The 14,051-nt window shown below is 39.2% G+C and overlaps 1 protein-coding gene across 1 annotated transcript in view; it reads left to right on the top strand.

Annotated features, from left to right (window-relative positions):
• The window catches only part of GRIP1 (glutamate receptor interacting protein 1), a 129,952-nt gene that overhangs the window by 108,319 nt on the left and 7,582 nt on the right, over positions 1 to 14,051 (top strand). The window contains exons 18-24 of the mRNA XM_009586815.1: positions 222 to 366; positions 1,440 to 1,579; positions 1,753 to 1,941; positions 5,372 to 5,525; positions 7,294 to 7,494; positions 9,906 to 10,017; positions 12,675 to 12,908. Coding sequence (XP_009585110.1) covers positions 222 to 366; positions 1,440 to 1,579; positions 1,753 to 1,941; positions 5,372 to 5,525; positions 7,294 to 7,494; positions 9,906 to 10,017; positions 12,675 to 12,908 — 1,175 coding nt within the window. The remainder of the gene's footprint in view (positions 1 to 221; positions 367 to 1,439; positions 1,580 to 1,752; positions 1,942 to 5,371; positions 5,526 to 7,293; positions 7,495 to 9,905; positions 10,018 to 12,674; positions 12,909 to 14,051) is intronic.

Here is a 14,051-nt window from a genome sequence, read left to right as displayed (position 1 = left end):
TTGACTTCAATGTAATCAGGTTTTGGCAATAAAAAAGAAATTGCACAAGAGATAATTCCGCCCCCCCCCCAAATAATCCAGTAGAATATGATTAAGAAGTGTATCTGAAATGTAATCCTTTGATAATGTTGTTTGATTACCAGTTACTAGACTGAATGTGCTATTTTTTTCATTCCCTCTTTCATAAGAAACCAATTGCATCCCCTTGGCATTTATTGCAGATGAACAGGAGAGCTCTGGAGCAATTATTTATACTGTTGAGCTCAAGCGCTATGGTGGGCCTCTTGGAATTACGATCTCTGGTACTGAAGAGCCCTTTGATCCCATAATCATTTCCAGCCTTACAAAAGGAGGATTAGCTGAAAGGTAAATTGGAAAGCAAATTATTTTTAAGCGTTCCTTTTGTCAAGATGAAGATTTTTTTTGTTTACCTGAACATGCTAATTTTCATGGTTTAGCAATTTATTTTTTTATAATTCTCTAAATCTGAGTTTATAATCCTTTTGCTGTCATTTTTTGATCATTGCCAAGTTCAGGAGCATGAGGAATATCTTAACAGGATGTTCTTGCACATACTATACAAGACAGAGCAGAGGATTGTGGTCCTTATTATAAATCACCTAGGAAAGACTAGTCAATCAAACTGCACAGTCACAGGAACATTTTAGCAGCCTTTTAAAAGCAATAGCCTTGTAGAGTAGAATAGGTAAGGAAAGCACTTCATGTGTCTAAGTTTATCTGAAAATATGCTGCTTATTGTATACACACACTGCATCTGTATGTGCACTTACATACAGCATAGCGGCATTATCTGAGGAGTGGAAATGCTCCTCATGGTAAGTGGTGTATAGAGAATAATGAAAATGCTAAGGTTTTCTATCGCCTGTTATTTCCAGGATAGGTAGAGTCATTGCAACTGTACCTTTGGTGGTGGTTTCAGAGAGAACTTAAAAGCACACAAAACATGATATTGTGTGCAGCCAGAACAAACAGTGCATTTACACATAGAGAATTTCTTTTCTTCTCTTGATATGATCCATCCTGAAAGCCACACTGGTGAAATAGCTGGTTACTTGCTCACACTGCCATTATCTGTTATGTTGTGGGACTTCTAGAAACTTGACTCATTTCAGAACTTACTGAGCTGTCTGAGATTGCTCTTTAACAGGTGGGCTGCAATGAGTGTCATCCATAGGTGATTAACTCAACTACCACAGTAACACAGAAATCCACATCTCCATGCCTCAGCTCTGCTATTGTCACTACAACAGAGGTGACTTGCTTTAAGTATTTCTAACAAAAGAATTACTCCGTGACACAGCTATAAAAGCAAAATGAAAGAAAGGAAGGGACATGAGACTGTCATGCTCCAAATACGCAAAGAAATTGCCTTTGTTGCTTTTTGTGCTCCTCAATGTTTTACTTCTCTCTTATTGTAGGACTGGGGCAATTCACATAGGAGACAGAATCTTAGCAATAAATAGTAGCAGTCTGAAAGGAAAACCTTTGAGTGAAGCCATTCATTTATTACAGATGGCAGGAGAAACTGTCACCTTGAAAATCAAGAAGCAGACAGATGGTGAGTACGGCCAAGGGTAGCATCAGTGGTCTTTAATGCATATGTTGTTACAGATTAAGAAGCATTTAGACCATCCCTGGAAAAATGTTGTGTCAGTAGGAAAAAGCATATTCTTAGAACTGCAGTAAAGCAATGACCACCACCCCCTTTTCTTTTTTTATAATCCTATTCAGCTACTAGTCCCAAGAAATTTTCTGTCCCTGTGGGTCACATAAGTGAACTGAGCGATGCTGAAGATGAAGCCTCTGCTGCACAGAAATCTGGCAAACTCTCAGACATCTATTCCACTACAGTCCCAAGTGTTGACAGCGCCGTAGAGTCATGGGATGGCTCTGGTATTGATACCAGCTTTGGAAATCAAGGTACTATCAAGAATGCAGTTGACATTTAAAGTAGAAGTTATCGCCTTCGTGGTTACCTTCCTTTGCCTTAAAGAGACCTTCATCTGTACCAACTTTAAACCTTGTACTTTGTAATGTGCCCGTGTCTCATTATGACCACACACCGTGCCAGGCAGCGTGATTTCTTACACTTGGCTGGCCTCAGATTCATCCTTTCATGACAATGTGATGTGTTACGAAGCATTTATCAATACATTAACAGGCTTTTGTTAGCTTTACTGACATCTGAATAGCCCAGTGCACAACTCATCCACAACTAAATGAGTTTATCCTTCAAATACAGATCAATGCAAGGCACAGAACACACTGAAGATGTTCATGAATGTGGTGCTCTTATGCAGTAATTTTTAACTGAAAACAGATTTATTATAAACTGCTGAAGGGGGAACATTAGGCGTTGCTTATAATTTGTAAATCTTCTGCTTCTTCCTCATTCCTGCAGCATTAACATCTAACTTTCAGCCCTCAAAAACAATCATTCTGTTTAAAGACATGATTTTCCTTAATGCTAAATTTTCTACTTCTGTTTGACTATTGTTTTATATAGGATTTTCAAATAATTTCATTTTAGTTTGTAAGATATTTATTTAGGCAGTGAGGGATACAGACATCTTGTAATATCCTAGATAACAAGAAAAATAACTTCCACACAGCTTCAATGTTTTATTTAACTCTCTTTAAAATGTTTATTTCCATAGTAAAGCAGGTATTCCCACTACCTGGCAGGTATTTGGACAGGTAGATCCTTACCTCAAATAATTTTTTATCACTTGCTCTGATTGCACACATTCTTTCAATTTTATTTCTCTGTTTCCTTCTGTTGCTTTCCAGGAGCAGGGGTAGTAGCTCATGGACAGCTGTTTTATACCCTCACACAGAGAACTGAAACCGAGCTCTTCCCAGCAGATTTCCCATATAGACTGAAGTTCTGTCCTGATTACTTTCATTGCTATTCTCTAATGTGCCTGCTCAATGATAATACTGGCAGTTCTTCTGGAAAGCAGAATGTTTCCTTTGAAACTTGCTAAGCTACCTGAGATCAGGAAGTAGCTGATGTCACTACTAGTGGCCATTTTTTTCTGTTCTTTAATTTTTAAGTATTTCTTAGCCTTACTACATATATTTGGCATTAACTTACTTTAAACAAGACAGTCTCAATATATTTAATTTTAATTTCTGTTTTCTACATTTTATTTCTAATTTACTGTTAGATACATTTTAGTACTCAATGTACTGGGCTAAACCCCCCCCGTATAATTTGTATTTCACTGGAGTTAGAGTTGGGATGAATTTGTCCCCTCTTCTGTTTTTAACTGTTTTGGTCAGTTTATCAAAATAAATCATGTTAAATTTTCTTCTGATATTTTTAAGTTCTAAGGAGAAGTATTGCTGAAAAAGTCAAAATGATAGTTCTCATTTCCTGGGTGAATTGATGATATTTGGAGCAAATTGTTCAACTGCGGAAAGGATTGAGGCCCAGACTGCTTTCCGAAGTCCTGATGATTCGGATGCCATGCCAAAACTAAACCAGTATCTCAAAGCAGGTTTTTTTCTAACTCCCTTGGAAAAATCAGCCCAGACTTGGCTGGATACATGGCACTTCTGCTAAACAGCCTAAGTGCAATTAGATTTGCACCTTATCCCTTGCTGTGGTACTAATGTGACCCACATTTCTATTAAAGTTCATTCTTTCTTGACCTATCAAGTTGAGTTTGGCTTCTCTCCAAACCTTTCTTGGCATAAGCACAGGCTAAGCAAATTGAGGAGTTTGGGGAATGTTCCTGGAGCACCAGATAATGTTTTATCCTATTAGTTACTAATTTAATGCTGGTGAGCAGTCTTCTCTCTCCTTGAATTAATACCCCATTTTGTACCTTTGTCTAATGTGGTCTGCCTTACTAATCCGGAGCCTTCCCCACGCAGCAGTCACATTTTCACAACCAAAACTCTTCCTAGAATCTGGGAATATGTTAATGTCTGCCAATTAGCTGAAAAATGCACAGAACTCTGTAGTTACATGGGATTTGAGAGAGACAGGTCTAGACTGATTTATGGAAGCAAACTGCCCTCTTTAGAGAGGTGGCCGCAGTGATGTTTGTGAGTCATCAACAAAATGGCACTTCCTAATCCAATATGCACATCAGAAAATGCTGACTAGAGAGCTAGAAAAGGAATATGTCAGGATGAAATATATATATATATAGCAGCTCTAGCATAATGGATTTTGCTTACCAGATCAGCATCAGCTTGTGACAAGTCGATCCATGTGTTCTTCTTGATACATCACTTGGAAGTCAGACTGTCTGGTTCCTACTTGGAATTCAAATTACACTTAATTCATATTGAACTAATATCAACATAGCTTGTATGATAAAAGCAGCCAGAAATAAACTCTTCAGATATAAAGGCCACTTACGCAGCCTTGAGATATTTGGAAATGGCTGATAGAGAAATCACTTTCTGCGCGATGAAGTGTATATTGGTCCCGGGCATGTGTCCCCATCATGAGACGAGCCTTTTCTCAGCTCTCAGAGCCCTAGCAAAAAGCAGTAGCTAAGTGCAAGTCCCTCTTCCACAAAGGGGCATGGTACAGAGATTCCCATGTTGGCCTTTATTCAGGGCAGTGCGGGGCTGTGACAGCACAGTCCTGCACTTGTATTAATGAGTCCTTGCCTCAGTGGTGCCGAGACAGCCGCCCTCCTTCCTGTTCTGGCATTACTCCAGTTAATGGTCATTTGAGAGCCTCTGCACCATGCCAACTTTTGCATCTAGGTAGCCATTCTACAGATTGGTAGTACTGTGCATAATTGACACTAATATGTCACTAATTTTTGGCTTCATTGCTTCCAAATTTGAGAAAGTTACCAGGAGGAAGAAAAAAATTTCTTGCTAGTCATCTGAAGAGTCAAGTTCATGCATCCTTTTTAATGCATCCTTGCAAACTCTTTTTTCAATAGGTCTGAAGCGCAGTTTTCTTAATAGCTTAAGTTTAATTTTGGGCATGTTGCACATGACCACGTTAACGCATATTTAACATATCCATAACACACGTGATTGATTCGCTAGTATTCAATGTATGATGTCAAATTGGAAACTGATAAATTGTGAAGATGTCTAGAACTAAACATCAGAAGCAGCTGAGACATAAACAGTAGGAGAACAGTGTTAGATATATTTAAAATTTTGCTTTCAATGGACTTTCACAGGAGAAGCTCTAGAGCACACCTAATTCCAAGCATAATTTAGGTCATAAATAATCTGAGTACTACTGCAAAAAAAAAGGTAGCAATCATGAGTCCACATCCAAGTTCTAGAGAACCCAGCTTCAGAGATGTACTTTTTTGTCATTACAACATATACAGTGCTGTAAATATATAATTCATCTTTTCAGGACACAGCTATCAGGCTTCAGGATACAACTTCAATGCCTATGAATGGAGGAGTCCTAAACAGACTAGTTTGTCCCCTCCAAGCAAACCACGAAACCACCCATTTCATGATACAGGGCTGAGTGATGACGAATGGGACCGACCTACAGCAAGCAGGTAAGTTCCCATACGAGTTTCTGATTTCTGATTTGCAGCTACAGCAGTGCCTCAAAAATGAACACTTACTGCCTGGAATGAAATTATGTTTTTCTAAGGCAGCTGTAACAGCTCTCTTTAAATGTGAGATATAGTATTTATACTTCATGAAACTTATTAGGGTAGATTAGTGACATTTATGGAAGATTATGATGCCAAAACTAAGACATATATTTATTTTTAGTTACTTCAGACAAAAAAACACAGCATTTATCTCTTAAGAATAAACAAATAAAAAAATTAGGGCATTCCCCTGGGTAAGCTTCAGAAAAAAACTGCTCTGTTTTCCACTCCACAAGAATAAACCTACAAATAAAGTGGCTAAAGACAACTGGCATGTTAATCTTTTGTCTTCCATGAAAATTCTTCATTTTGGTTTGGGCAAAGAAGCAGAAATTACAGTCTTCTTCCATAAATGCTTGAGACATTTGCAGTGATTCAGTAGGAGAACAAAGTGATCCAGGTAGAAATATCTTGTCCAAAGCTATGGTGGTTTGCCATGCATTCATTCCTCTTCTTCTGAGAGGTAAATCTCCTTCTCAATGGATTTCTCTGCAGGCAAAAGAACTTCCTGAGGGAAAAATGCTTAGTTGACAATTCTTGGAGATAGTGAAAGATCCAAAAGTCTCTTATTCTCTATTCTAAGGATGATCCGGCAGTGGAACCACTGCAGAGACTTGGGTAGTTCCTGCCAAAGAACAGTTCTTCCTCAGACAAGGGAAGACAGACATCACAGTTAGAAAGATTTCTGTGCTCTTTGTACCCATCCTCAGGACTTGCAGACATGCATGTCCTTCATTAGAAATAGTTTCTTGGTGTAGCAGCACAATAAGCCTGAAATCCAGTCTGTGAGAAATTCAAGTTTAGTACTAAATAAAACCTTTCTGGTTCCTGTATAAACATACTGGATAAGTAAATCTATAAAGTCCAGTCTGTTACCTTTGAAATACAAATCAAGGCAAGGCTTAGATGCCAGTGCTGCTTTTCAGAATCTGAATGACAAATCCTCTGATACAGCAGATTGCCGAGTGGCATTTTGTCTGGCAAGCTGATGGCTAAGATCTGGGCAAGTGTGAACTCTCAGTCTGTATCCAGCTCCTTTGGTCCCTACTGGCCAGAAGTACACTAGGAGTTTTCATAGGCTAGTAGTGGGCAATATTTAATAAAGGAAATGACCATAGTTTTATTCATACCTCCCGTTCTTGGTAAGTTAGTATCTTTAATTTAATAGCAGCATCTTTATCCACAGTTAAAGCCCATCTTTTGTTTCTCAGATGAGATGCAGCCATAGATTCCAGAACACCTACTGTTCTGCAGTTACATAAGTAATAGGCTGAAAAAGTTGATGAGCAGTGAACCGGGAAGCTGGATTGTAAAATACAGAATCTTCTAAATGAAAAGCATGTATTCTACTACTATTTTAAAGCACTATTCAACAGAAAGTATGCACAATAAAGAATCTTTTTCTACGTGTCAGTGTGACTCACATCAGAGAGATATGGCACAAGTTAAAATAATGATTATTTTAACCCTGTATCTGTAAAATGGATTATGCCACACCTGGTGGTGGTCCTATACCAAGTGCTGGAGTATTTGAGAAGGGCGTGTCTGTTCTTCCAGGCTGTTACAGGGATCCCCAGAAATCCACCTCTTCTCTGCCTCTAGCTAAACATCTTATCTTGTTCTCTAACACTAAAAAGTAATTTTTTCTTACCCTTATTTTGTGTAGCACAGCTTCCAAGAATACGTGGCAACAGAAGGAGACTGAGACATTGGGAGAGAATCAAGAAAACCATTTAAAGCAAACTTCTGTAGAAAGATCAGGGGGAGAGAGCATCAGGAGCATGAAGAAAGAGGGCAAGATGTGGAAAGGTGCCTCTGGTGGGCAAAGGAAAGGTGGGGGACAGCTGGAAGAGTGGAATACTTCCAGGTAGGAGAACAAAGAGTGCACAGGAATGAGATCCAGCTGGGCTGAGGCAGGGGGAGGGGGAAGGGGGAAGAAAGGAAAAACAGTTGAAATGAGAAAAAGGAGAAAAACAGGGTAAAAGCAGAAAACACATCATTAACATGCATTGAATGACAATGAAATTTCAGTTGGCAAGCAAATGAAACCAGAGAGCTTAAACTGCTCTGTAGCCTGGTGTCTACCTATCACTGGCAGGGAGGACAAGTCTATTATAGTTCCTGCTCCAAGGAAAATTTTTTGCACATTAAAACAATGCTTACAGGAATGAGTCTGCCAGACCCTAGAACATCCTATCACCTCCTGAATTTAAAAAAAAAAAAAAAAAAAGATTTTGTGTCTCATATGGCGGTAAGAAGCAAATCATAGGCACCTCTGTCTTCACATCTGTCCCACTACCTCTCCTTCAGCATTTTTATGCATCTAAATTTCTGATGGCTCTTTGAATAAGCATCAGAAAACCAAATATATTTTTTATATGTCAAACAATATTTTACATGACATAAAATCAATCTCTCAGGTTTCAGGAAAAAAAGCCATCTAGATGAGAAATTATTTTGGTACCTCTTTTTTTCTGGTGCACTAGCTCAGCTACAAATCAGTTTATTCATGTGGTTGTAATGGAGGTGCAAAAGTTGAGCATTTCACACACCAGGAGACAAGACTCAGAGTAAAGGCAAAAGAGGAGGTGAGGGCAAAAAAAGGAATTGCTTCAGCTAAAAAGAGGTCCAGACATACAGGCATCATGATTTCAGATTTCACAGAAGTTGGAGAAGAAATGGGCCTCCAGCTCTAGGAAATCCAGTCTTTGCTGTCGCAGACAATTGCCTCAAATAATCCTGTTCATTAACTCAAGTTCCATTTTATATTATAATATTAGTATGCAAGATAAAGAAAGGTATTGTAATGGATAAATTAGCCCATGTTCAGCATTGGCTATTAAAACAACTACTTAGGTTTATTGAAAGAGCTAATTTCAGAAGTCAAGGGTCTTTCTAAAATCATGTTTTAAATACTTTCTTATCTTGCCTGGGAGGAATTGCATCTGTGATCTGAGTAGGTATTCTTCTCACCATTGCTGTATCTATTGCAATATCTTAGAAAAGACACTGATGCTAGATGGAGAATCATTGCAATAAGAGATTGAAATGGCTGACCATTGTCTGCTTGACTGATTGTAATTGTAAGAAAGCATCTCTGAGGCAGAGTATCATGTGTGTGAAGCATTCGAGCTGTCATCCGTTGTGCTGGGCAGTTCTCCTATTTAAAAGCTATTCTGTTAACAGTGTTACATTCACGCTATTCTCAGTAATACATTGTTTGTCAAGCAAGGCCTCAGATGCTTCCATAATGGTGTTTGCTCTGTTTATGTGCTATTAAGCACCACTAGCTGCAGTCCATGGGCAGCTGCTCCAAAGTAACAGCTTGCTGCCACCAAAAGGGCGAATTCTCATTCTTTCCTTCCTCATCCTTCCCCTGTGCCTTTCACATAATCAGCCCCCTCCCATGCAGCAGCTCTGACGCTTGTGTGAACCTTCATTGAGCTGATTCCTCTTGCTAAGACAGCAAAAACCTCCTGCTTCCTCCCCACACGCACATACACTGTAATAGTGTTGCTTTGGGCTGTGTTGCTGCAGTCCAGAGTTGACGTTTTTTATCAGACCTCTCTTGCTGGGCAGCTTCCCTAAGCATCGCTGTCACCAACATCTTGCTCAAGAGTGATAGTAATAAGGCTTCGGTGTGTTTATGAAACACCAGAGACCTAAGTCTCCATGCAAGACAGTTGCATCCCTGAAAGTTTCTCTGTGTTTGTGTATGAAATGAGTGGAGCAGTTTATATGATGGCAGTCAGGTGGGCTTAAATTGATAATGATAAATGCAGCTTAGGCTGAAGGAATCAGGTAAAAAGCACCACCATCCCTCTTTTGCAAAATGCTGTTTGCAAAAATGAGGGCTCTTTTCATATGCCGTGGGAGAAGTCTGTGAGGTTGAAAAGTTTTATTGCAAATATTCGTTGCACAGAGCAGCTCTGCACACAGCTACTGGTTGATTCATTAATTTTCACAGGGAGGTCCCAGTTTCAATCCAGTAAAAATGTGTATTGAATTGTTCTTGGAATCCATTTATCTCTTTACTGAATAACTTGCTGCTCAGATCCTACCAGCTGCTAGCGACTGCCAGGTTATGAGAAGACTTGTCTGTCATGTGCTCTGCATGTTCATCCAGCCTTTCCTGATCAGCGACTCTTCCCCACTCTCCTGCCTACCTACCGTAACATCCTGTCATTCAAGTTGCAATCTGTGGCAAGGCACGCGTGTAAAATATATTTTTCGAAGGCAAAAAGTCCACATTTTTTTAACCTCTCATTGTAAATCTAGCTTCACAGGTACCCATGATAACACCGAGGCTGACCAGGAGGAAAATTTCTGGTCTCAGGCTCTGGAGGATTTAGAGACCTGTGGCCAGTCAGGAATTCTAAGGGAACTAGAGGTAGAACAATCTTAACCTTTCTTTCCAATTATAGAGAAATATAATGGTTTTGGTTTGGTTTACATTCATTTTATTTTCTCCTTTTTTTCTTTTAAGTTGCACTAATCACACCAATTCATTTAAAAGCTTTAACCCCTCTCCACAGGACAAGGCTGACAGGCGTCTGTGTTTGAGAAACATGACTCTCTTGGTACCTACCCTTTACCTTTATATTTTTGCTTGTGCAGCTGCCTCCCCCACCCCGAACCAAAGCTGTTTTCTTTTGTACAATGCAACCAAAATTCTATAAACATGTTCACCCCGAGCTTTTGACTTGCAGCTTCTGCTGTGCATAACCATTGATGCTGTCTGTACAGGCAGCAAATGGCGCAGAACTTCTTAAGTGGGCATAACCTTCCTGCAGCAATGCATCCCATTCTCTGACAGACGCTTTATGCAGCTTTTCTTAGCATGTTGTAGGTTGCCTTTTCAACTGAAACTTAATTTGATTAAGATGAACATAAAAGAAAATCAGCTTTTCAAAATGTTTACCTATAATCTTACCACTCTGCAAAAAAAGCTGCCAATGTGAGAAATGTTTGTTATACAGCAATTTCTTCACTGCGTAGCAAATTTTCACATTTCATCCTGAAGTTAATTGCAAATCTAACCATGCTTTGTGTTAGATTGTGAGGGGAGTAGAGGCGGAAGGGAACAGAGACAGAGTAACTTTGAGTCTTTATTTTTCTAATCACCTTTTCTCTAAGTTGCCTAATCAGAACAATTAAGATTATATTGCCACTCACAGCTGTGGAATGAAAGGTCCTAAAATATTTTCTTTTATGTTCTTTTAAATTCCTGGAGCTGCAAAACTGGCAGAATCTCATTTTCATTTTTATGTTATATAAAGTCCTTTAGCAGCCAGGAGGAATGTGAATGGCATAACTGGGTGAAAGTTTTTCAGTTCAGATTAATTTACTTCCTCAGATTTATGGCTTTTGTATTGCATGTATGGGTAGCAAAATGTGATTCTCATGTATTTGTTATTGCAAACCAGAGAAATATAGGAGAAAATGTTATACTGGTTTAATTCCATAGTTAGATATGGTTCAGTACCACAGGCTTCTCTTGCAATTTTCAATATTCAGAGCACAATAAAAGGAAATGGAAATAGGTAATTCCAAAATGGAAATAGATCATTCACACTGACCAGAATTCAGTTACTTCAACACGTTGGATTTTCCTCAGCCTTTCACAAAAGTGAAATTCAGAACTGTAGATGCTGTATCATTTATAGCATCGCCTTGTTGCACAACCCACAGCTCTGAAAAGAAAGCAAGACTTATTCAGTACGACAGGATGCCGAGAATGGCGATGCCTCTATTTTATGAAGTGCCATTGCATAGTCCAAGGACTCCTTACCGTTTTTCATTTCAAGGTCTTCAGCCAAAGAGCAAAGAAAACTGTTGCTTGCCAAGTCCTCTGGATGCTTTTGCTCCATCAGGGAGTAGTATCAGTCATTACTGAGCACAAGAGAGACTGTTAAGGCTACAATATATTATCTTGTAGTGAAAGTAGTGCTGGAGCTGGGAGAAAGAAGGGTGACAGACATGTTCTCCAGGGTCAGAAGCAAACATTTATTTGCTGGTTTTCCCCTTAGTTTTTCCCCCTTCATTTTTACTTCTCATTTTTAAGCAGGCTGTCTGCATCCTGTCCCAGTCAGACTTCAGGTTATGGCCTTTTAATTTCCCTTTTCACTTGTCTATCGGCTCCAGGGAGAATAAATAGGAAATTCGGCATACCCTATCCCAGCAGTGGCACTTCTGTACAGTGGCTGTGCCAAAGTGCATTTGTCTCCTGTTCCCCAGAGCAGTGTCTTTCACAAGGGAGGAGGCTCCTTGCAGTACACAGGTGCTTTTCATGTCAGTCCGTTCCACCCAGTGGATGAGATGACTGCTGTTGTCATCTTTCAAGATTTCACCCTTAGTGTATTCTTGCATCCAACGTAAAAGGCTAGCTCTTACTGAGATTAAAACCAGCAGTGAGACAGGGGTTTGTATCTCTGAAGTATTAGTGCTAAGCTAAGGCAGTTACTCTTGCAATATGTGTGTTATGCGAAGTTTCTTTCAAGGCAGTGAGCTTACCTGCACTGAGCTTTCCCCAGCCTGGGATGGTATCCGGGCACGCTCTCTGCCAGTGCTGACTCTAGAGCTGCCTACATACTGTGCTGACTCACATTTTTTTACCTTGCATACAGAGTCTGAATTGTAAATGCCTTCCTATAGCTCTGATTCCAACAAATGCAATTATGCCGCAACTTAAATATTGTTTTATTTACATGTAAAATATTTTTAAAATAAGCAATTATACTACACACCCTTCAGTCTGCCAGGGGACTAGCTTACAAGCATAGCCATTCTAGTGCTCAGTATTTTAGTTTGAAATGCCATCTGAAAACTTCTGCCCATAGGGTTTTGTTATTGTTGTTGTGTTTTGTTGTGGTCCTTTATTTTATAGTGACTTGCAAGCAGATTGAACATCTATCCTCTTGCCTTTTGCTGTGCCCTGAGTGATTGTGTTTTAACAAAGAACAGAGATGTTTTTCCTACTGCTATGAATTAACCACTTATTTAACCCACATTCTGTGTTAAAAATTAACCTGTTCATTAATGCTCTAGGCCACAATTATGTCAGGAAGTACAATGAGTTTGAATCATGAAAACCCACAACCTCGTAGCCAGCTGGGAAGACAAGCCAGCTTCCAGGAAAGAAGTACTGTAAGGCCACATTACAGTCAAGCTACTCGTAGCAACACATTGCCGTCAGATGTGGGGAGAAAGTCCATGGTTCTGAGAAAAATTAAGCAAGAAATGAAAGAAATCATGTCACCAACTCCTGTGGAGTTACACAAGGTCTGTAATTTTCTTCTGACAGCTTTGAAATAATATATTCAGCATAGGGAATCTAATTATATGGCAATACAGTAAGCACTTTTTATAATGACTCCACAGATGTAATTTGGGGGCCATGCATATTAGTTCTTACAAACACATTAATGATATATCCTTGTGGGGGAAACAAATAAGATGCATCCTTGTCTAGTATTTTGTTTTACAATAAATCCTCAAAAGGGACTGCTCTTCTGCAAGGAGGATCCACTGGTAATTTGAATTGACAATACCAATAACTCATCTCTGCAAAATGTGTTCATTAAGAAAGCAAAGTTTAATTTCTAGAAAATACATTTCTTTAGGATATTACTCAGGAGGGTTTGGGGCTCCCATTGGTCCTTCTTCAAATTAACACTCATTTTGAATCAAATACATGAGACTTGATGTACATAATATAGAATGTTATTTCAAATTAGCTATTGCTTCTCTTCTCTTTATAATTCTTTTGCTCTAAAAAGGATAAATAATCTTCAGTCTATGCAACTTTTCACCACTCAAGACTGTTGAAATCACCTGGTGATATGAAGGTGGCTCTGCACCCTATGGAAGTACTGGATAAAGTATTTTTAGATACGCAGAGCAAACATCCTATCAGCTTAAGTCTCAAGTCCAGTGAGGCAATAACAGCAACCAGTTTCCAAAACTTTGGGGGATGTTATAATGTCTGTTCTACTTGATCGGAATAAGCCTCCCATCTCCTGCATCCATCATCCTCTTAAAGGTCTGATATCTTCTCAGAGAGGAGGCAGAAGCATGGAGAAATTTCGTTAAGACGTCACATTGTCATTCTCGAGAGGGTTGGTTTGGTTTCTAGTCCCTGCGGGTTTGACTGAGTTTAGTTTGTAGTTCATTCAGTTTAGTTCAGTGAGGTAAGGACTCACTGAGTATGGGCTAAATGAATGTTTGTTGAAAGTAGTGGAGAGTGGATTTTATATATGGAAAATTAATCCATTGCCAATGTAAACAATCAATAGGATGTGTTGTGATAGTTTTAAGCTATTCACATCTGTTGATGTGAAGTGATTAATGGAGTTAGTTACTGTGCTCAGTTTTCCTGAGTGGTGAGTAAATGTGAGATATAAAACAAAACTACACCAGTAGGCA

Source organism: Fulmarus glacialis, unplaced genomic scaffold, assembly GCF_000690835.1.
Source record: "Fulmarus glacialis isolate BGI_N327 unplaced genomic scaffold, ASM69083v1 scaffold4341, whole genome shotgun sequence".
Lineage (NCBI taxonomy): Eukaryota > Metazoa > Chordata > Aves > Procellariiformes > Procellariidae > Fulmarus > Fulmarus glacialis.
The sequence above is the reverse complement of the archived record's forward strand: the minus strand, read 5'-3'. Positions and strand labels throughout refer to the sequence as shown.